Source organism: Coturnix japonica, chromosome 3 (genome assembly GCF_054131305.1).
Source record: "Coturnix japonica strain WE chromosome 3, WE-NBRP24, whole genome shotgun sequence".
In the NCBI taxonomy this organism is placed as follows: domain Eukaryota; kingdom Metazoa; phylum Chordata; class Aves; order Galliformes; family Phasianidae; genus Coturnix; species Coturnix japonica.
The window spans coordinates 82,614,520-82,635,998 of NC_140665.1; the positions used below are offsets into that span (position 1 = coordinate 82,614,520).

At 38.3% G+C, this 21,479-nt stretch overlaps 1 protein-coding gene across 1 annotated transcript in view; it reads left to right on the plus strand.

Moving 5' to 3' along the window:
• COL21A1 (collagen type XXI alpha 1 chain) overlaps positions 1-21,479 on the plus strand; it is a 95,205-nt gene that overhangs the window by 8,760 nt on the left and 64,966 nt on the right. The window contains exons 2-3 of the mRNA XM_015859231.3: positions 18,116-18,235; positions 19,120-19,671. Of these exons, the coding sequence (XP_015714717.2) occupies positions 18,148-18,235; positions 19,120-19,671 (640 nt within the window). The 5' untranslated portion in view covers positions 18,116-18,147. The remainder of the gene's footprint in view (positions 1-18,115; positions 18,236-19,119; positions 19,672-21,479) is intronic.

Sequence of the window (21,479 nt, forward strand, 5' to 3'; positions counted from 1 at the left end):
ATTTACTGCAGAACGTCTGCATTCTGCATCACCGGTATGTTCTGGTGTACTTTAAAGAGTATGCCTTCGGATATATAGAACCCAGTCTTGACTGTATAATTTCTTGAGGACCTTAGGACTTAGATGTGTAACTACAACCTAAGCCCACCATTTAAATGCCAGATTGATTCTTGCTTCTACTCAACCGCAGTGGTAACCAAAGTCATTATGCTTAAGTTTATGTCAGTAAAAATTCCTGCACATGCACATGTCTAATAGTAGGCATGCCTGGACTGTCCTAGAGTGCGTAGCATAGTATGTACTTAACAGACATCTGATTCCTAGAAAGGTTTACTGGGAAGAAATTCTTCTGTCTTACCCATGGATCTTGATCTAGCTGGAATTTTTGGACATGTTTTTACATTTTTTGGAGCAATATCCAGGAATAGTAATGTGTGTTTTTATTTATTTATTTATATTTATTGCCATGTGGGTAGAGCATTAGCCAAGATAAAAAAGGTCTGAGTTTAGTTTCCTTCCTCAGTCTAAAACAGTTTGAACCATTTACCTCATTACTGGTAAATGTTTAAGTGGTGAGCTTCTGATTAGAGGTGGCATGGAAGATGAAAATGGTGAGAGTTGGTGTAATTATGGGTGGTACTGTGTGTTTCAAGACCTTATTTTTTTCCCAGTACTGCTGAGAGCCATAAGCATAAGTTTCAACATTTTCAGTTTCCGAAGCGTCCCTTGGGTACCTAAGCAACATGCACCAACACCAGAAGAGTCTGATGAATTGTAAGTGTTAGGCCTCTTAAAACAAGCCCTGTCACTCAGTAAGCATTTGCTGTTTACACTGGATCAAAATAAACTGTGTCTATGTATGGTAGAGATAATGCTTCTTACTAGGCAAAGATGAAAGCTACGTTAAGTGTGATTTATTCCATTAAGGATAATGGCAAGCATAGAGTGGAGGCTGCTGTATTACGAACAGGCTTGCAAAGTAAAATGTTTGGATGCATTGCTCATACTGCTTCAAATAGTAGCACTAGTAGCACGCCTAGTAGCTTCCGTAGGAGTTTCCTGTTCAAGATAGCTCTTCACAGAGCTGGAGAAGTATTTTTCTCATATGCACCTGGTGATGCTTCATGGCACAGATGGACAGCAAAGGCTGTGCCTGATTTTACACACTGCCTTTCACAACTAGGAGGTTGCATTCTGCAGGGTGTTTCCATACTTACTGATGGTAACCTCCTAGTATCGTGAGAGTGTTAGAGCAGTGTAATGTAGAAATAGAGTTCTATTATGTTTTTGAACTGTCTTTTTAATTCATGTTAAGTCCACTGAAACTCTGTATATGAATTAAATTTTATATACCATGGAGTATGTTTAGAAAAGGATCCATTTTGGTCTCTGTGTATGTTGGCTAACAAATTATTTATTGCTATTCTTGGGTAAGTTGGGTATAGAACTTTCTCTTTTTGCTTCCTTACTGTATTTTGTACTTGTTTAATGCTTGCTGATGCTGCTGGATTACTATAGTTGTAACGGTTTATGAATCCAACAATTTAAAAGCTAACATATTTTCTAATGCCAACATAGAAATAATTGTAAATCCCGTCCATCTTGGAGAGCAAATAAAAAAAAAAAAAAAGTAGTTTTTTTGTTATTGTTGGATGACATCAAGGCAGACATTGAACTCTGAATCTGAGAGTTTTGCTCTGTACCATGAAAGGCACTTAGCAGCACCTCCTCTTGCTAGTAATGCATTTAAACCATGATTTTCCATTTACTGTAAGAAGTACAAGTTGGAACTGACATTTGACAGGTGAATTTATCTGCACAAGTCTTCTTCATATGAACTCTCTAAGACTACTTGCTCTGTGCTTTTGTCCAGCTGTATGATAGTTAGTTTCAAGTGGCAGAATCAAACCTGGAAACATTGTTTGCTCTGAAACACTGTGGGAGTTTATGTTCATGGGGGGCAGTGAGAACACAAAATATATTAGCATTCTCCATATAATGTACATTCAGCATTTTGTGTTGCTTTTTGCTTTTTCTTTTCTTTCTTTCTTTCCTTTCTCTTTTTTTTTTTTTTTTTTTTTTTTTTTTTTTTCCCTAGATGCACCAGCCTGACATTTAACAAAAAATAGCAAGTCCTTCCAAGCTTGAAAAAAAAAGACAAACAAACCTCAGGAATATGTCTGAAAATGCATCTGGCATCTTTAGAAATGTCAAATTTCTGGCATGCGTAATAACATTGTATTCCTTTCACTTCTTCTTCTTTTTTTTTTTTTTTTGAAACCCATATATTAGAATCAATAAAAATAAAACACCTGCTGTCTTAACTTGTGGGTTCTCTCCTAAATAATACACGTGGGTAGTACAAGGGAATATGACCTGTAATTTGTTTAAGACTATTCAAAAGCATTGTTATGCTGTGGAAGCAACTTGTCCTAGCAAATGGGCTATGTTGTTTTACTCTTTTTATTCTGGAATGTGATTTGATGGCATGGACTCTGCAGAAAATATGCTACAAGTGTTTTATATGTTTTGTGATGTGTGACTGATTTGTAAAAAATCATCTGCAGTGGAATATTTTTAACAGTTTGTCCAAAGCTGCAGTATTGTTAGTAGGTGGAAGGTTGGACTGGGTGATCTCGGAGGTCTGTTCTAACTTTGGTGATTCTATGAAGAGTGAGGCATGCTATTTGCACTTCTGAGTGCAGTGTTGTGGGAAGAATAGGTTTGTATTTCCATGAATAAAGACTTATCCAATGGTAGGCAGTGCAGTCTCTCACAAACTGCTTGATTTAGATCATTAAAATTAACTAAAATTTAAATATAAAGACTTATAAGAAGACTTTTTAACTGTATTCTAATACCTTGTAATGTGGACTGGTTTGTCTGTGAAGGCATCAGAGTCCATTGCCTAATCTAGGCAGAAATGCAGATGTAGTATCAGACCAATAGTCTGTTTTCTTCCTTCTTCCTTTCTTTCCTTTTAAGGGAGATTATTAAAGTTGGGCATCAGTGCACATCACTGTATGTATAAAAAATGTATCATCAAAAGAAGCACGGCCAGCAAGGTGAGGGAGGCTGATTCACCCTCTCTTCTGCATCCTTAAGAGGCCTTGCGTCCAGGTCTGGGGCACCCAGCATAAAAAATAAAAATGGACTGTTGGAGTGTGTCCAGGGGAGGCCACAAAGATAATCAGAGGTCCGAAACACTTCTCTCTCCTATGCAGGCAGGCTGATAGAGTTGGGGTTGTTCAGCCTAGAGAAGAGAAGGTGCCAGGGATATATTATGGCAGCCTTCTATTATCTAAAAGGCACCTACAAGAAGGCTGGAGAGAGACACCTCATCAAGGTTTGTAGTGACAGGACAAACTGAGAAAAGGTAGATTTGGATTAGATATAATGAAAAAAAATCAGAGCACTATGCTTTTCCTGTGGTATGTATTTTGCTTATTTATCCTGTTAGTACAAATGGGTACATTCTTTGTAATATGAAATAAAAGGATGAAAATTATCCTGAAAAGCCACGAGGTATCATTCTAAGGTAATTTGTTGAATTCCTTTTTCATTGCTACAACCTGTTTCTTGCTAAAACTCTTTGTTACTTAGAAGCGCTGTTGAGAGTTCTGGGCAGATATAAGAGATTATTCCAGTGATTCTGGTAGAAAGAGCTTTTACTTCCTTTATATTTTCCTTTTTAGTACTTTGCAGATGACAAATGCTCACGACTGTTTGGGATCACTGCTGAATGTAGTAGCAAATCTCATCCCTGAGTCCTAGATGACTCTCCAACCCATATGTTGAAGATTGCTTCATAGTTGTAGAGTGGGAGGAAAGAATTTGCCTTCTTCCCATGTGCTGTAACCTGGAAAGGTTGAACAGGATGCTGCCTTCCACCCCCTCTTCATCCTTGCAGTGCCAGCTTGTTGGGAGTTGTTTGTGGCAGCCCGGGAAGAATTTTCTGTGATTTTGAACACTGAAGTTTCAGAGAATTTCCAAGTGCGTAACAAACTTGTGTGAAACTCAGTGTTGTCACTGTTGTAAAAATAAATGCCTCTGACTTGAGGTTAGGCCTTCTCTCATTTTCCTTGGGGTCTGGAAATGTAATCCTCTTGTACTATTAAATCCTGACCAGCAACTGTCTGAAAATTAAGCAAGTGGCCAGTAGCATTTATTGTCTGGAGTGAGAGAAAAGGGGAACCAAAGATATTAAAGTAGCAGTACTATAGGACGCAGAAACTTTTTCATAAGGAGAGGTAATATTTGTGGGGCTCCTAGCTTAGTAGTGGGGATTCACTGCCTTGCATACACAAGGGATGAATTATAAAACAAGACTGCAATAACTAAGCAGTTCTCATGCAGATATGGAACTATGTATACAAGTAAGAAGTACAACATGAGAAAAATCCAGAATAAAGATATGTAAGGAACATGTAAATACAAGCACTGACCTTTCAGCATCGGAAGGGAATGAGGTGGAGATACTCGTGAAAGTGAGAAATCCACTCCACTACTTGCTAAAAAATCATAAGCAGTAAAAAGCCATTTTAGAAGTTGGGAGGTACAGGGTAGGTGTTGTAGTGTAGGGTATAGCTAAACTTTGTTTCCTGGTTACTCATCTCTTTCTCTGCAGCTCTTGATGCTAACAGAAGTCAAATATGAGGGGTGGCATGCTACTACTAGAGCTCTGTTCTGTCTGCTGGGGCAGTGGGATGGCAGGGCTGTCTGGGCTTGCTTTACTCACCCTGTTCCATCTCCTCCTGTTTGCTATTTATCATACTGTCCTCTTACCTTCACAGGCCTTGTCCTAAAGCCAAATATCTCAGGAAGGCAAATGACCTGGATAAGAGTGTTATGCTTGATGAATGGGGGACCTGTGCACCTAAAGAGCAAGTGCCCTAGAAGTTGCACACATGAATGAGAAAAGAAGAATGAGGGTTGCTGGAAAGTGGTTCAGAGACACAGAAATGTGGAAGTCGGAAGGGGGCTTCTGTGATTCTGTAGTCTAGCTATGCTCAAAGCAGACTTACTTAGTGTACTCTGGTTTGGGCCTCATACAGACCAAGTTTGAATAACCCAAGGATGGAGGTTTTGGCACCTCTACTAGTCCCTTTGTACATCCAATTGGCATTTTGTATTTTCTGATATGTACCCATTTCCACTTAACTTTCCAGCGTGGTTGTAGGGAGAGATTCCTTCCATCTCCTCTATGCCTTCTTTTGCAGACTGATGTCCCCTCAGCTTTACATGCTTTTACACTGGAGGTTGTGGAGAGAAGAAAAGACCTCGCTTTTAGTACTACCTCCAATTTTGAGGTTGCCAGTGATGTGGTTGACACCCCATCCCTGGAGACTTTCTAGACAAGGCTGGACAGCCTGATCTAGCTGTGGTGTCCCTGTTTGTTGCAGGGGAGTTGAACTAGATGGCCTTCAGAGATCCCTTCCAACTCTAAGGTTTCTATGATTTTATGACTTAGCTTCCTGGAACCTCAGAAAAATATTTCCAGGACTGCATGCAACTTCCCCATTGTGCTTCCCTGTTCCTGGAGTTCAATTGAGTCCTCCCAAACAACTTAGCTTCCTGCCGGTTCCCTCTTAATGACTTGAAGCCATGCTGCATTCCACCCTTTGTTTCCATCCTACCCTGCCTCAATTTCTTCAGCAAAGGGCATTCTTAAATAATTAGAAACAGATTGAGTAGTAGACTGTTAAGGGATGCCCACGATCAGCAGTGCTTTTGAGATCCATCCTGAATAATTATTCTTTGTCAGAGATTTATTCTTTGTAGTTTACTTCAGATATTACTTTTTTCTATCACTATTCAGTAGATAATTGCCTCAATATGTGCTGTTGCTACAGTGCTGGGGCAAAATAAACCAGTATGTTTGGATGCGTGAAGTACAAGTCTTTTGAACAGAAATGATTCTGGGATTTTACAATAGCAATTATGTGCCCTGTTCTATGTCAGTGCCTCAAAAGTATGATGGCAAAAACAAAGCTCAGAGGAAATTCACAAAATTGAGAAGGGATTTGAAAAACAAATACTTCAGTGTGAAACTTATGAAGATGAAGTATATGGAGGGCAGAACTGGATGGTGGCTTGAATTGTGTGTATGTGTAGATCAAGTGAAGTAGGGGAGATCTGGTTGTTTTGATAAGAAAGTCATCAACAGAACTGGTGGCTGGGTATCCTGGGAAATTCAGCTTTGCAATGCAGTGCAATTTCTTTAAAGAGTCAGAAATATGGTGCAATGTCTTAAAAGTGAGGGTGGTTCAATGGTAGAAAAGATTAAGGGGAGTAAAGGAAAGAGGGTCATTAAAACAAGAATAGATATTTTCCAAAAAAAAAAAAACAAAAAAAGTCTTTTATAGTAAATGCTTTCTTGTAAATATTCTGTGGCTTTATGTGTATGGGGGTCAAACTTGATGATAAGAATATCCTGGGTGATCCTTTCTCTTCCCAAGGTCACACAGTGTCTTTGGCAAAGAAGATGAATTTCACTTAGCTGTATGGCTGTTAAAATAGCATTTCTCTTCCGAATGTGTGTGCTTTCCTGTCTAACTTAGAACAGATTCTTGTTCAGGCACCCGCTGGGGGGACTGGGGAAAAACTAGTGTATTTGCTATGTCAGAAAGTGATTTACAACAGCTAGGGTGAAATTTTCATGCCTTGCTTTGAATATTTTTTCTTAATGCTACTTACATAGGTGAAACAAAGCTGAAAGCAAAGGCTGATGCACAAGAATTTCCTGGGGATGGGGTTTATCCAGAGACATGGGTTAAATAAAGCTGGATGGCAGTGACCATCTCCCAAACTGCACCTTTGCTAAACATTAGTGTGCATTGTCCATTCGCTGTTTATCCGACTGTGCAGCTTCTGTGTCCTCACTTGCCTTGTGAACTGAAGGACCTATGTTAGGAACTGGGGAGGAATTTTATACTTTATAAATGTAATCTAAATAATTATCTTCGCATAACAGGCTGTAAAAATAATCACATTTTAAAGAAAGTGAGCTTGAGTATTTACTAGACCGTCCTTGGTGTTTTTGCAGGTGATAGCAGCTGAGAAGATAAATCTTGCATGGTTTTAATCTTTGCCTTGGGTCACTGTATATCTGGACCTTCAAGAGTTTATTAAAGTACCAAATTTTGGAAATAGTTGAAAGAATAAATATTTATGGAGTAAAGATATTTTGCTCTTTGAGCATGAATGTGCTAATTTTTTTTCCTTCCCTTTGAAAACTGTCTTAAATGTTAAGAGTCTGATTTAGCCCCACTGAAGAGAACTGGAGCTATTTTAAGCTATAATTAAGAATTACTGCTATTTCTATTCCTGCAGCTACCACAGCCTGATTTTGAACATGAAAAGGGGAAAACTAAGAAAAAAGAAAAAACAACACCCCCAACCACTATATTCTATATACTGTATATTCTGTAAGAACAGAACTAGAAAGCCTTGAATGTTTAGCTCCTGTCTGTTTAGCTCATATGATTCTTCTTGATTTGATGTCAGTTGGTGTATATGTAAAATAATAATATAATATACTGGCAAAATTTTAAGATATAATCAAATATTTCCAAGGTATTCTCTGGTACCTTTCATGTAGTCAAAATCCGGCCATACTAAGTTCACTGGAATTAAAAGACCCCAAAAGACAAAGATGTTAACAGTGGCTTTCACTGTTGTAGCAGAAATGCTGAGTCCTGGCCTGAAGCAGTGATTGAGCACCTGGTGGGAAGGCAGGGCCAACCCAGGGGAGCTGAGGTGCACAGAATGGTGCCGAGCGACCAGAAGGGATGGAGCTGACTCCACCCCTTCCCAGACCTCATTTAAGGGCTGGCAGTGGAAGCAAAGGTACTGTGCTGGAGATCCCTGCCTGTCTGAGGTCTTTTGAATGTAAGCAGCTTCTTTCCTTTATTTCTGTGCTTATGGCTGTTGTATTTGAGCAAACCCTCTCTTGCTGCAGCCTAGGAACTTGCTATTCTGCTGTCATTGTTGCACTTTCTATTCCATTACAATCATATAGTGTAAAACAATAAAAACAGGTTCTGAAGCTTTAGTAGAGACTTTAACCAGTTTTTCCCATGGCCGTATTCTACTACTGCTAAAAAAAAACCCAAATAAACTAAACAAACCAACCTATCAAACAGCGGTCTGTTTTACCTCCAATTGAATGCTTCCAAAAATGAGGAAAAAGAGGGCAGACTGTCCAAGGGACGATTGGATGTTGTGTTGAGGGACATGGTTTAGTGGGAGCTACTGGTAATAGATGAACAGTTGGACTGGATGATCTTTTAGGTCTTTTCCAACCTTGGTGATTCTATGATTAAAGAAATGGAAAGGACTAAGATTTCATATACGCTGTTAAAACCTTCAGCTGAAGTGGGGTTCTCTGTTGACATTTTTACCCTTACAGCTTTTGTCAGTACGTCACGTCTCTCTGGGAACATGATTAGCCATCATTTTTGGAGAAAGATTATGAATAACTGTAATAGGCTGGATCTGTTGTGCTTGTAGGAACCCAGTCCTCTGTGAGGCATAAACAAAATGAACAAACAGGAGAAGGAAATGGAGACAGAAAATATAACTCTTGGTTCTGATACTCTGTATTGAAGCAGGTAGACAGAGCTCGTAGTCAGTGTTATCTTCGTATAACAAACATTTTATACTACCTGTTGTGCATTTCCTACTACTACTTCTTGGTTTCACTCAAAATATTGCAGTCATGACATTGCAAATCATGTGTCTTAACTAAGCCAGCCCTATCTTCCCTTTCTAAAATGTAGAGAATAAAAATAAATGTATGGGAAGAGGAGGAAGTGAAAAGCTATCAGCAGAAGCATTTACCTGGCATATTAAGGACACAGCTGAATTTGGTAGCAATGACTGTTTCTGAATCTTCTGCCAGTGTTCTTTTATGCAGACTTTGAGAACTGTGGCAATAATGGATATAAGTTCCTGTGTATCTATTGTCAACTAGGTGTAATCCTAACGTAGTCTTTACGTTGCTTTAGAAGTTTACTTGGATTGGTTCAGTTTTTGTGTTACCATTATGTCCCTTTCTATCAGTGTCTAAACTATCTGTAATTACCAGTTAATGCACTCTGTGCCCCAATGGCTATTTTCTTTTCTTTATCAACACTTACTGTTGGCCCATTTAAGCTCTGCATTCCTGAGTGCAGACAGAATGGTCTCCTAGACTATTGCACCAGGATTAAGTTGTCAGTTGGGTTAAATTGTCCTCTGTTTTTTTTTAAATACATACATATACATATGCACACTTAAAATTAGACCTTTTGGATATCAAGTAGGAATAAGTTTGACTGTTTCTTACACTTAGTCTTATTATCAGAGCATAGTTGAGTTTCAACTGTACAATTCGAGTGTCAGATTTTATCCCATTGATTGGCTGTTTTGTTTTCCTTGGATCTGTTGAAGGAAGGAAAATTCTGTGGAATCTCAAGTTGCTTGATAAAGAGAGAAATAACAGCATGGGCTTTTGCAGTCAGGATGAAATCATGGTTTCTAGGGAGACCTCAGATTCATTGCTTGCAGCCAGGATGCTGAGCTGCCAGTAGTGGTTGCTTACATAAGTTGCCCATCCTATATTGTTCTTCAGTCAATCATGTATCAGTTCAACAACCGAAAAGCTGTGGTAAGGCTTTTTAAATTTAACCCGTAATAACTAATTGCTGTAACCTGGCACAGTATCAGTAAGGAGTAAGTCCAGCAAAGCACAAAATGCCAAAAAACAAAACAAAAAAAAGGATTTAAAAATATATTTCTGTGATTTCAGATGTTGGAGCATGAATACAAACTTTCTGTGCCATAGCTTGGAGGATTCTGTGGGTTTGCTGGGCTTCATTGAATCTCATGAAAAATAAACAGCCCAATTCAGAGGATTTTTTTCTTTTTGCTTTCAGAAATATCTTTCTTTTTTGCTGGGATTAAAATATCTATCGATTGCATTTGTCTTTGATGTATGACATCTCATGAAATAGGCTGGATAACCTGTAACCTTGTAGTTTACAGGGTTTTCTTTCTTTTAAATCCAAATGGTGAGAAGTGCAGATATTTCTGGTTCTGAAGAGCACGCTATAATAAAATTTTCAAAGCCTGCCTAAATATGATTCATCTCTTTAATCCTCTACACTTCTTTATTTAATCTTCACAATACTTTATGCTATGGGATGTGTTAAAGCTATAAATATGGAGTGTAAACTTAACATGTTGTCTTAATTTGTATGAATTTATTTTGTACAGTAAATACTGTTAGGAGTGGAAATTGCAATTGTTTTGCAGTCTTTTCATAAAAACTGCTTCTCATCATTTGTTCTTTTTTTTTTTTTTTTTTTATTTCCTTACCTACCTCTGAAGTGTCTTTTGAATTGAAGATTTAAAAGATTTCTCTAGTCCAAGTAATGCTCTTTTGATGTTAAGTTATCTGTTTTTAATGAGAAACTGAAGTTGTAGCTGTGCCGTGAGGAAATGAAATATGAAACATAAACATGAAATACTTGTTGGTGCCTTAATTGAGCTTTGGATGAGAAATCTAAAATAATGTTTGAGCAACCTGGTCTCATGGGAGGTGTCCCTGCCTGTAGGAAGGGGGTTAGAACTAAATAATCTTAAAGATCCCTTCCAAACCAAACCAACCATTCTGTGACTGTATGACCTCTATGACAGGTCATGCTTGTGCATGTGAGAGTGCAGGTGAGGTTAGTGTGGTGTGGATGAGACATTTTGTATTTCAGGAAATATCATTTCCAAGGGAGATACCTGAAATAAATTGTATGGTGTGGAGCTTACACATTTATCCGTGAGCCTTCTGCATCCTCAGGAGTTCTATTTTACCTGAGGATAACACAGGGGTTTCTGTGGCAGGTACATGTCCAATTCATTTATCTTTCTGAAACTGCTGCTGTTTCTCCAGACTCTTCAGCCTTTGTTCACTTTCTGCAGGTGCCTGGACATTCCCCTTTAGCTAACTGCCTCTCTTTGCCATTGCCACTGCACATCTCCTACTGCTTCTGCTGTGGACTTGCAGTCAGCTGCAACAGGTTTTTGCCTGCATCTTTCCATGCTTCTTCTTCATGTGCTTCTCCAGTTCCATCTCTGTTCTTTAACCTGTTATCAAGTAGGTTTTTCTATGGAGGGGGAACAAAGCAGTCCCTTCCTGCCCTCCTCTCTGCTTTAAAAAGAAAGAAGGCAAAGGATGTTGAAACAAGGTGGAAGGCCCAGATAATATCTGCGTTTGTGTGTTTTGAGGGAGTCCATTAAATGTTTCATATTTATATATTTGTTTTCAGGATTAGAAAATGTCTGTGTACTCTTAAATGCGTATTCCTATATAGCAGCTGTAATAGAAATAAGTATAGATGCTACTTAGCTGAAAAGAACTACTGTACAACTATTTCTCCTTCTTGGTGCTAAGTATAATAACAAGAAAACAGTGTGTGCAACTTAAATACATCATTCTCATTTTTGATCCCTCTTAGTAAAAACTCCTCTGAACTATTATGTAAACATGCATTTACTGCTGCAAAACAGTCCCAGTATGAAAATAATTGTACTGGTGATTGCACCAAAATAGTTCATTCCTGCATAAAAATAGAAAGAAATGGTATGGGAATACTAATGCACTACTTACTGTGGGCGATTTTATGTATTTATGCACAGCATTACATTTGGAAAGCTGCCTGATGGAAAGGGACTTGGTGTGCCGATGAACTTTTGTCTGAATATGAGCCAACAGTGTGCCCAGGTGGTCAAGAAGGCCAATGGCATCTTGGCTTGTATCAAGAGTGGTGTGGTGAGCAGGACCAGGGAAGTCATCCTGCCCCTGTACTCTGCATTGGTGAGGACTCACCTCGAGTACTGCGTTCAGTTTTGGGCACCTCAGTACAAAAAAGGCATGGAGGTACTGGAGCAGGTCCAGAGAAGAGCAACTAGGCTTGTGAAGGGCTTGAAAAATCTGCCCTATGAGGAGAGGCTGAGGGAGCTGGGGCTGTTTAGTCTGGGGAAAAGGAGGCTGTGGGGAGATCTTATTGCTCTCTTCCAGTATCTGAAAGGTGCTTACAGTGAGAGTGGGGCAAGTCTCTTCTCACTGGTGGCAAGTGACAGGATGAGGGGAAATGGCCTCAAGTTACACCAAAGTAAGTTTAGGTTGGACGTTAGGAAACACTTATTTACAGAAAGGGTAGTTAAACACTGGAGTAGCCTCCCCAGGGAGGTGGTTGAGTCACTGTCCCTGGATGTGTTTAAGAGCCGTTTGGATGTGGTGCTCAGAGATATGATTTAGCAGAGGGTTGTTAGAGTTAGGGTACTCTGTTTAGGCTGCGGTTGGACTTGATGATCTTCAAGGTCTTTTTCCAACCTGGGTAATTCTATGATTCTATAATTTATGTACACAAATTTATGTAAAACTGAGCCTTAGCTGAAGAAGATTAGTATGGAAAAAAAATGGAAAATATGACTGCAGAATGGGGGTGAAATCCAAGTGGAAATAGAGATTCAGATATATGTACTTGTTAAACGTAACAGACTTGGAGTAACTTCATTAACTTTGTGAATGTTTAGGGCTGGTAATATTAGGAATAAGAATAAAAAGTTACTATTGCCTCAACATTTTATTTGTGAGAGTCATTAATTTTGAAAACAGACTGATTGACTATAAAGAAGGTGATGCAATATTGCATTTCTTTTTCATGTTATTTAATGCTTATAAATTGGTATTTTCAGGGTTGTTTTTGTCTTTCTGTACTTTTTCTATCTTACTGCATAAGTTTTGGAAATACAAAAAAAAAAATAATCTCCATTATGTCTTTTAAATCACTGTTATAATAGTGTTTTAATATTTCTTTCTTTGTATGCCAGACCGAATGATCCCTAGCTGAATTGAGAGATGTTTATACAGTGATGTAATATGAGAGAAGTGTTAATTTATACTTGGAAGATGAGATAGTATACATAACCCTTAGACTGATTATTTTCTTGGAATGCTGGTAAAGGTTAAAATCATACCCTTACCAGCTTCTTTCATAGGCAGACACTAGCAATGGGAAGAAGTGAAGAAAGAAACAACCTCTGTAACACTTCAGTGCCATTCCTGAGCAAGAACTCTTATTACATTAGGGAAGCCAGGCTTTTCAGAGAAATGAAATCTCACTTCATTCCCCAGTTTGAATAGTGATAACTGCGCTGAAGAGCAAATAGTTTTGATTCTGTAAGATTCCAAACTGCTCTAAATGGAAAGTTTCTTCAGCAAATATTCCTAGGAATAGTAAATGATACACATATCTGGGCACTAGAAAGCTGTGCGTGGAGAGTGCATCAGCAGACTGCCTTCTGAGACACAAGAAGTGCTGCTTTTGGTCTTCTAAATGCAGGGTGGAAATGCTGTTTTAACCTGCTTAGATATCCGTGTTTCCTACTGAAATCTTAAGTTGGACATGAAATTCTTCTGCTGTGTATGTGTACAGAGATGCTGTGGTCAAGCGGCTAAACACCACACAGCCTTTTGCTCTTCCCTCTTCACCAAAGGGATGGGGAGGAGAACTGAGGGGGGAAAAAAAAAGACAGAACTCATAGGCTGAGACAAAAACTCTTCCTTTTGTCTTAGTAAATAGAAAGAATGATAAGAATAATTATATATGTGTGTGTATATATATATATACATGCAAAACATACGATGCACAAGTACTTGTTCACCGCATGCTGACTGATGCCCAGCTGGTCTCTGAGCAGCCCCAGCCAACCCCTTGCAGTTCTATAGGTGTTTTTTTTTCTTTTTTTTTAGCATGATGCCATGTGGTATGGAATATTCCTTTGGCCAGTTTAGGTCAGCTATACTGATTCTGAATCTTTCTAGCTTGTACTCCTTAGCCCTTTTGCTGGCAGGACAGTACGAGACACTGAAAAGCTGAAACAACACTGGATCTGTACAGCATTGCTCAGCAACAATTAAGACATCAGTGAGCTGTCAGTGTTATTTTGATTCTGGGAGAGCAACGTAGAATCATACCCGACACTGTGAGGAAAATCAACTGTCCAAGCTGAAATCAGGACAAGAAGATGCACTTGTCTGAACATCTTTCTACGTACTTTTGTGGAGCAAAGCTGTTTTGAGAGTTGCATGCCTATGCTATCTCCAACACATGGGCAAGCATTGAATTCATTCAGAATCAAGTAATGGATGTTTGTTTCATTAATAGCTGTACCAGATATCCATTTCCTTCCTAGCTGGAGGTACACAGTGTTTGCCCTGTTAGTGCAAATGCTGCTGCTCTGTGCAATTACAATGCCCAGAAAATGCACCAAGATGGTGCATTTAGACACTGACTGTCTAATTGGCTCAAGCTGCCTAAAATGGCTCAGCATGTGGCTGTGTTGATATGTCACTAAATTCCAAACTTAAATGAATTTTCTACCCATATATGACAGAAAAGTAACTTGTATAGGGAGATGGTAATTTGTCTGTCTCTGTAGTTTATCATGCACTCGTAAGACATGGGGTGGTGGAGCCAAGCTTTATTGCTGTGGTTTTGCCTTTCACTTAGTCTGAGATGAGCAGAAGCTTGCCTGGCTTTCAATGCAAATTAAAGGCACTGAGATGCTGAAAAATATCTGGCATATGCTACAATCCCTTACTTCAGGGGTACAAAACTGAGGCCTTTACATTTGGGATTGCCCTGTGTGAGAGTCTATTTTATTTCACAGGACTGTTCTCACTGGGAACATCCCTTCTGCTATCAGAATGGTGGCAAGTAACCAGCATAAAACCAATGCACACACACAAAAAAAGCCCCTCATAAAATAGATAAAACATATAGCAGAGACCAGAAGAGTGACCGTGCCAAGTTGTAAAGATCCACCAAATTGTGTATCTTGTCTCAGTTAGTATCTGATAGACCCTTATCACCTGATAGGCCTTTGCAGCTTTAAATTAAACAGTTTTGCAGAGCTGGGAGGTAGCCAAAGGTTTGCTTTCGCTACCCAGTGCATCACTAGAATTGCAGAGACTCTGGGTGTGGTGCACTGTTCCATTTACAGTGGAAAAATGAAGTAGCCATGAGGGAAACCTGGACAAATATGGTAACGTGTGTGATAATTCTCTTGTATTGCTTTCCCAGTACCCAAACCTTTACTTCAGCTGGATGCAGTATTTGTGCATTAATGTAGTAAACCTGTATGAATCTCTCTTCCGTGAATTCCCACACGCTAAAGGCAGGTGGTTAGAATTAAGAGGTAGAAAAAAAAATTCTGATTTCCAGGTTACATTAAAAAGTCTAATCATGAACAATTTCACATTGCTTGCTGTAATACCTTGAGGTATATGGCTGGCTACTATTTGATTCCCAACAGATGCAGAGAAAATAAGGAGCAAACAGGACTTTCCTGTCTTGCTGCCTGTTAGGGACTGGGACAGATTGGCCACTCCTCAGTGCTTCCCCACACAGCCCAAGCCAGCTTCTGAGCTCCTGTGGCAGAAAGTTGGCATTAAGACCCTGACTTCTCAGCTCTCAAAGGCAGAGCAGAAAGCAGCGGCACATCCATGGACCACCATAGAGACAACTTTTTGTGTTTCTTTTACAAAAGGAAAGATAGGTCACAATCAGTTGTGATTCTTTTTTAATTCTTAATTTTTATTTTTCCCAATGTCAGTGGGGAGGTCCTAGGTTGATATTAACAATGGCTTCTTCATGGTAGCAGAAATGAGGCACTTTGGCAAGTTTTTTATGTAATTTCAAGTGTGCTTCTGTTGCCTGGGCTGTAATTATTGTGTTGAGAAGACACAGAAGTTTGGTTTCTAGAACTATTGGTTTGGCATCTCTTTTGGCTATTAAAAATGCAGTGCTATATTATTATTTTCTTTGGAATTTATTGAATGCTGGTAATTCCTGGAATCTTCTTCGGGTGGTTGTTTAAGTCTTAGGTTTATCCTTTTACGTTTGGGTTCTATTAGTAAGTATGTTTTGGACTACTAGGTACTTAATTTGGCTTCTGTTATTTCGGTTTTATTGTAAATGAAATACAGAAGGACTGTTGCAAAGAGATGGAAAAAAGTCTTCCACTGAGGGAGTACAATTTAATTCTGCAAACCAGGCAAGCCTGTCTTGGCAATTATTCTGCTGATTCTTTTTAAGAAATACTTCAAATGCAAGCATAGTTTTCACCAACAGAAATCTTGCTCTGATGTAATAGTTCAATGACTGTAATGTCTTTCAAGGTTAAAGACTTACCCTGATGGCTGCTGTGGAAATTTCTTCACTGTGAGAAGTGAGATATATATTATGCATGCCCTACATTTCCCTCATGTTTTTCCTACATTGATGCCTGATATCTTGTGAAGGCAGAATTATTTCTTTCAGCAGTGGAGCAAGAAGTTTGGATATACCCTAAGTCTGAGAGGCCATTACCACATGGTGAGCAAAAGTTCTTGCTGTTCGGATAGATGGGATGGAGGCCAGGAAAGCTTGTTAGCATTTTTTTTCTTGCTATACATTTTTTTTTTTTTTTTTTTTTTTTTTTTTTTCTGCTTGGACTTTTGTTCTGCAGAGTTTTAGGACAACTTGATGAGAGCTGACCAGTGGGGACATACGAGGGCTATGCCATTAATATTTGTCTGTCCTTCAAAATATATCTGCTAATGAAATGGTTGTAAATGAATAAAAGCGAAAATTGAATGGTTTGGATTAGAAGGATCTATAATGATCATCTCGTTCCAAACCCCCTGCCATAAGCAGGATTGCCACCCACTACATCAGGCTGCCCAGGACCCCATCACACTGGACCCTGAATGCCTCCAGGGCTGGGGTTTCCATAGCTTCTCTGTTCAGCCTATGACTGAAGGCCACCATGAAGTCCCCACAGGTCTGGTGTATATGTTTCTAGAGTCTTGACCTTCGTGGAAGGCATTTCAATTCTAGGAAATGGTCTGAAAAGAGGAAGAATGTTAGTGATAAAACTAATATGTAATAGGTAAATGCAAATATGGCTGACACAGCAGGGCCTGAAGAGAGAAAAGGGGTGTTTAGTCTTCTGGCTGGATGTAAAACACTTCAGCTGAGGAGTGGTGCAAGGAACTGTCCCTGAACTGCCACAGAAAATTTGCCATAAATTTATCTCTTTTCTTTTTCTTTTTCTTTTTTTTTTTTTTTTTTTTCTTTCCCCCATGGTTTAGATACTTGCTCATAAATGTAGGAAAATTTAAAACAGTGAGTTGGTTGGTGAGTTACCGAGTGGTGCAAGGCAATGGTGTTCTGAATGCAAACCTAATAACTTAATGGAGGAAATGTATCTGTTAAAATACACCAAGATATCTTTAAATTACTCTAAATTTTTTATTCTTCTCTTTGATTTATGGTACCTGATGGATGCAATTTATGATTTATATGAAACAATCATTATGATTTTTTTTTTCCCCACAATAATTTAGAAGTGTGGCTTAATTTAAATACGTTTATTAAATAATATTTATGACTGCAATGCGAGATCAAAATTGCATGTTTGCCATTGAAGACATAGTTCAGAGACCATGATTACAAAGGAGGTATCATGAACAGAATAAAAAATGTGAAGTTTAAGATGCATGTAATTCATGTAACTTTGAGTGTTATGGGACACAATCACTGGGGGTTGATGATTCCTGGTGTCCTGACTTCTAGTGCGCTCAGTTCCAAGGTGGATAAGGCAAAGGAGTACCTGACTCCTTGAAGCAGGCAGATGCTTGGATTGAGACAATAAATTCTGTATGCCAGTACGTGACACGTAAACACTTGCTGTGCTTTGGAATAGTAGCTGTCAAGACTTTGGATAATGTGATTAGAGGAGTGATAGCAGGTTAGAAATTGTAGTAGCTACTGATAATAAAACTTCCTCGTGTACGTATGTAGTCCATATATGGGCCTTGGTGAAAACTGAGCGTTGACAGAACTCAGTTCTGGGTTTGTGAGCTTGACTGACACTTTTTGAGTCGGAGGTCCATTGCAGACCAGCTTTGTGTCAGAGCCTACAGATTCTGTTGAAAATTGTTCCTCATGCACAGGTTTTAAAGCACAAAAGTTTGAATTTGTTTTGTACAATAATGACACTATCTTCTCTTTACTTCTTCCCCTTCTAGTTTAACCTCAAGACTTAGAAGATATAATACACATGGCACAGCTTGTAAGACTTTTTCAGACACTGTTATTTCTAATACTTCGTGACTACGTCTCAGCTGAAGATGGGGAAACAAGAGCAAGTAAGTCTAAATTTTTTTCATTTAAAGCTTAGGGCAATTTTCAAAGCATGCTATATGCTATGTATTTTCAGTCACACAAAGACATTTCTTTTTATGGTAATTTTCCTTGTGAAAATTCTATGATGCAATATCTTATTCCTCCCATAGGAAGGGATTACCTTTATAAGTTTCTTGAAAGCATCCAAGGTAGCAGATGGTACAGTAAAGGCCCAGTCTTAGTTTAGAGTAGTGTCCTGAGTATTTATGTTCTCATTTCTTCAGAAGTCACAGGCATTGTATTTACTAAATGATTAGACAAGTGTGGAGGTTGAGCTGATTAACTGAACATTTTCCTTTTAATAAAATTATAATATGCTGTTAACAGCATTCAGCTGAGGCTCAGGGCTTTATGACAAGTTTTGGAGGTGCCAAATAGTAGTTTCAGAAGACCATTAAAATGTAGTTGTAGAAGGAGTGGATATTACTGCTGAATTCTGTAGTATTCAGATTATTCTTCTTCAGTGTGTTTGGATTTGCTAACAAAAAAGGATTTTTCTATTTGTCATCTCTGCAGACAATGAGATATTGGGAAAAAAAATAATTCCTCTCTGCTGATTGCATGAATTGCAATTGGCAGCTGGGGAACTAAATTCCAGAATATTTCATAGTCGTTTTTGGTGATAATGTACAAAACAGAAAGTGGTATAGATCTCAGATACCAAACTGGATCTGTGTAGCTTACTGAAACTGTCTTCCTTTCTCTAACAAACTCAGCTGATTGTTTTGTTGTTGTTGTCATTTTAATGTGTATTTATTTTGACGTAGATTCAAATACAAACAGTAATTGATATGAAAGGATGTGGGTGAGTTTGCTAAAATGTTTGTTTGATTTTTGTTCTTTTTAGGTTGCAGAACTGCTCCAGCTGATTTAGTCTTTATCTTAGATGGCTCTTACAGTGTTGGCCCCGAAAACTTTGAAATAATCAAAAGATGGCTTGTCAATATTACAAGAAATTTTGATATAGGGCCAAAATTTATCCAAGTTGGAGTGGTTCAGTACAGTGATTACCCTGTACTTGAAATCCCTCTAGGAACTCATGAATCCACTGAAAATCTTATCAGGGAAATGGAATCCATACACTACCTGGGAGGAAATACAAGAACAGGAAGAGCTATTCAGTTTGCCTATGACCATCTTTTTGCAAAATCTTCAAGATTTTTAACAAAAATAGCAGTTGTTCTCACTGATGGAAAATCCCAAGATGAAGTCAAAGATGTAGCAACAGAAGCAAGGAAAAATAAAATCACTTTGTTTGCAATTGGTGTTGGCTCAGAAATTGAGGAGGATGAACTTAAAGCTATTGCCAACAAGCCTTCATCAACTTATGTATTTTATGTTGAAGATTATATTGCAATATCGAGAATTAAAGAAGTTATAAAGCAAAAGCTCTGTGAAGGTAAGTGATCATAAAATGTTTTAGAGGGTATGCAGAATGGAGTTCTGTATCCATACTGATTTCTTCCACAAGCAGAAATTCATGATCACTATAAGGCTCTTGATAACCTTTCCTATGATCTTTCTTTTTGATCATGCTAACAGAAACCCCTCTTGAAATGTTGTTTCTCTGCTAGACAAAGAGGGAAAGATGCAGTATGTTAACACAGTGAATTTAATTTCAGCATGTAGAATTTTGCCCTAAGTTCCAAATTTTTTGCACTGATGTAGTTGAGCACATCTCTGAGTGCTGAGGATATATGGCTTACTTCATTCCTTTTTCTAGGTGCAGCTGATACATATCCACTTCTCAGAGTTTCTTTCTGACAGTTGTAGGGATATTCTATTATTCCAAACAAGAATCATTCTGCAAGCGTGTGTTGAATAAAACAAAGAGACTGTTGGCAAAAGTGTCTGGAATTGTAACAAGCTGATCTTTGTGAAAAGGATTTTGTAGAGGAATTAGCCAAGACCAACAGTGTAAAATGACTTTTTAGTTTTAGAATGCTGCAGCAGTGCTATTGGGTAGTTTTCTGATAACTTTGTAAAACAGTTTATTTCCTGTGTATAAAAAAAGCAAGCAAATTTCTTTTAAAATATCACTCAGAAGGATGGCTAATATGCATCAGTGCTATGTAGTACATGTTTTATTACCAGGAGTTGTTGAAAATTATATTTTAGTTGTACCATATTTCTGCACTTCATAAGAACAAGAAATGGTTTTCATTTGATCTCACAATGAGTATTGACTTCATTTAAAAAAGAAAGTGTTATTTATGCTGAGTTTAATAGTGCTTATTTCTTGATAAAATTATGAAAATCATAATTCCATCTGGCTGATGTAGTGAAGTCAAGTCAGTCCAAAAGTTAAATCAACCAAGTGCAGCTGAATTCTTTAATAAAACTTCATGCAGGGGTGGTTTTCTCAAAATAAGCACAATATTTTCTTCAAATAAACACTATATTTTGTCAAGATAAATGTTCTCCTTTCCGGATTATGTGTAGTCACAGAGTTTTGCAGTGAATTTTTAGTGTTAGGTGGATGCTTGGATGTGATGATCTTTAAGGTCTTTTCTAACCTAGATATTTTTATGACGCTAAGCTATCTGGTGCCCTTAAAATTCAAATACAGTATTTGACTCAACTCTTGCAGCACTAAACTGTGACTGCTGACTACATGACCAAATTAGTGTTTCCTTTTACTGATTTATTTCTAATGACCCTTTTCCTCCATGCCCTTAACTTGCTCTCCCTTCTCATTGACATTCAGAGATGCCTCTTGTGAAGAGTGGGCAGAGCCAATTGGCAGCTTTGTTTCTACCTGCAATGTTTTTACCAGATGAACTCAAAGACCAGCAGGCTGGGGAAATTTTGTACATGAATAGTGGATTATTTTATTCATATTTTTATGATTGATTTTGATTCTGAGAGGAAGTTCCATAAGGGCAAAGCAGCAATGATTTGGATATGGTCAACCACACGGAACTTTCTTGAAGTTCTGCAATTTTGACTTGGTCAACTCTATTTTAATGTTTGAATAAATGCAAGCCTTTACTCTTCAGTGTTTCTAAGTTTGTTATTTAATGAACCTAAGAGTATAGGGTCAGTATTTTCCTTTTTGGGAAAAGAAGGCTGAGGTTTGGTGCATTGTGTAGCAAGTAGAGCTGATATGAAGTGCCTTGCATGGATGGCTGCCATGTGTCTGTTGGGAACTCCAGTGTTTGTTTTAGAGTATGCCAGGGTGAAAAAAGCTGTTGATCCTCTCTTCCA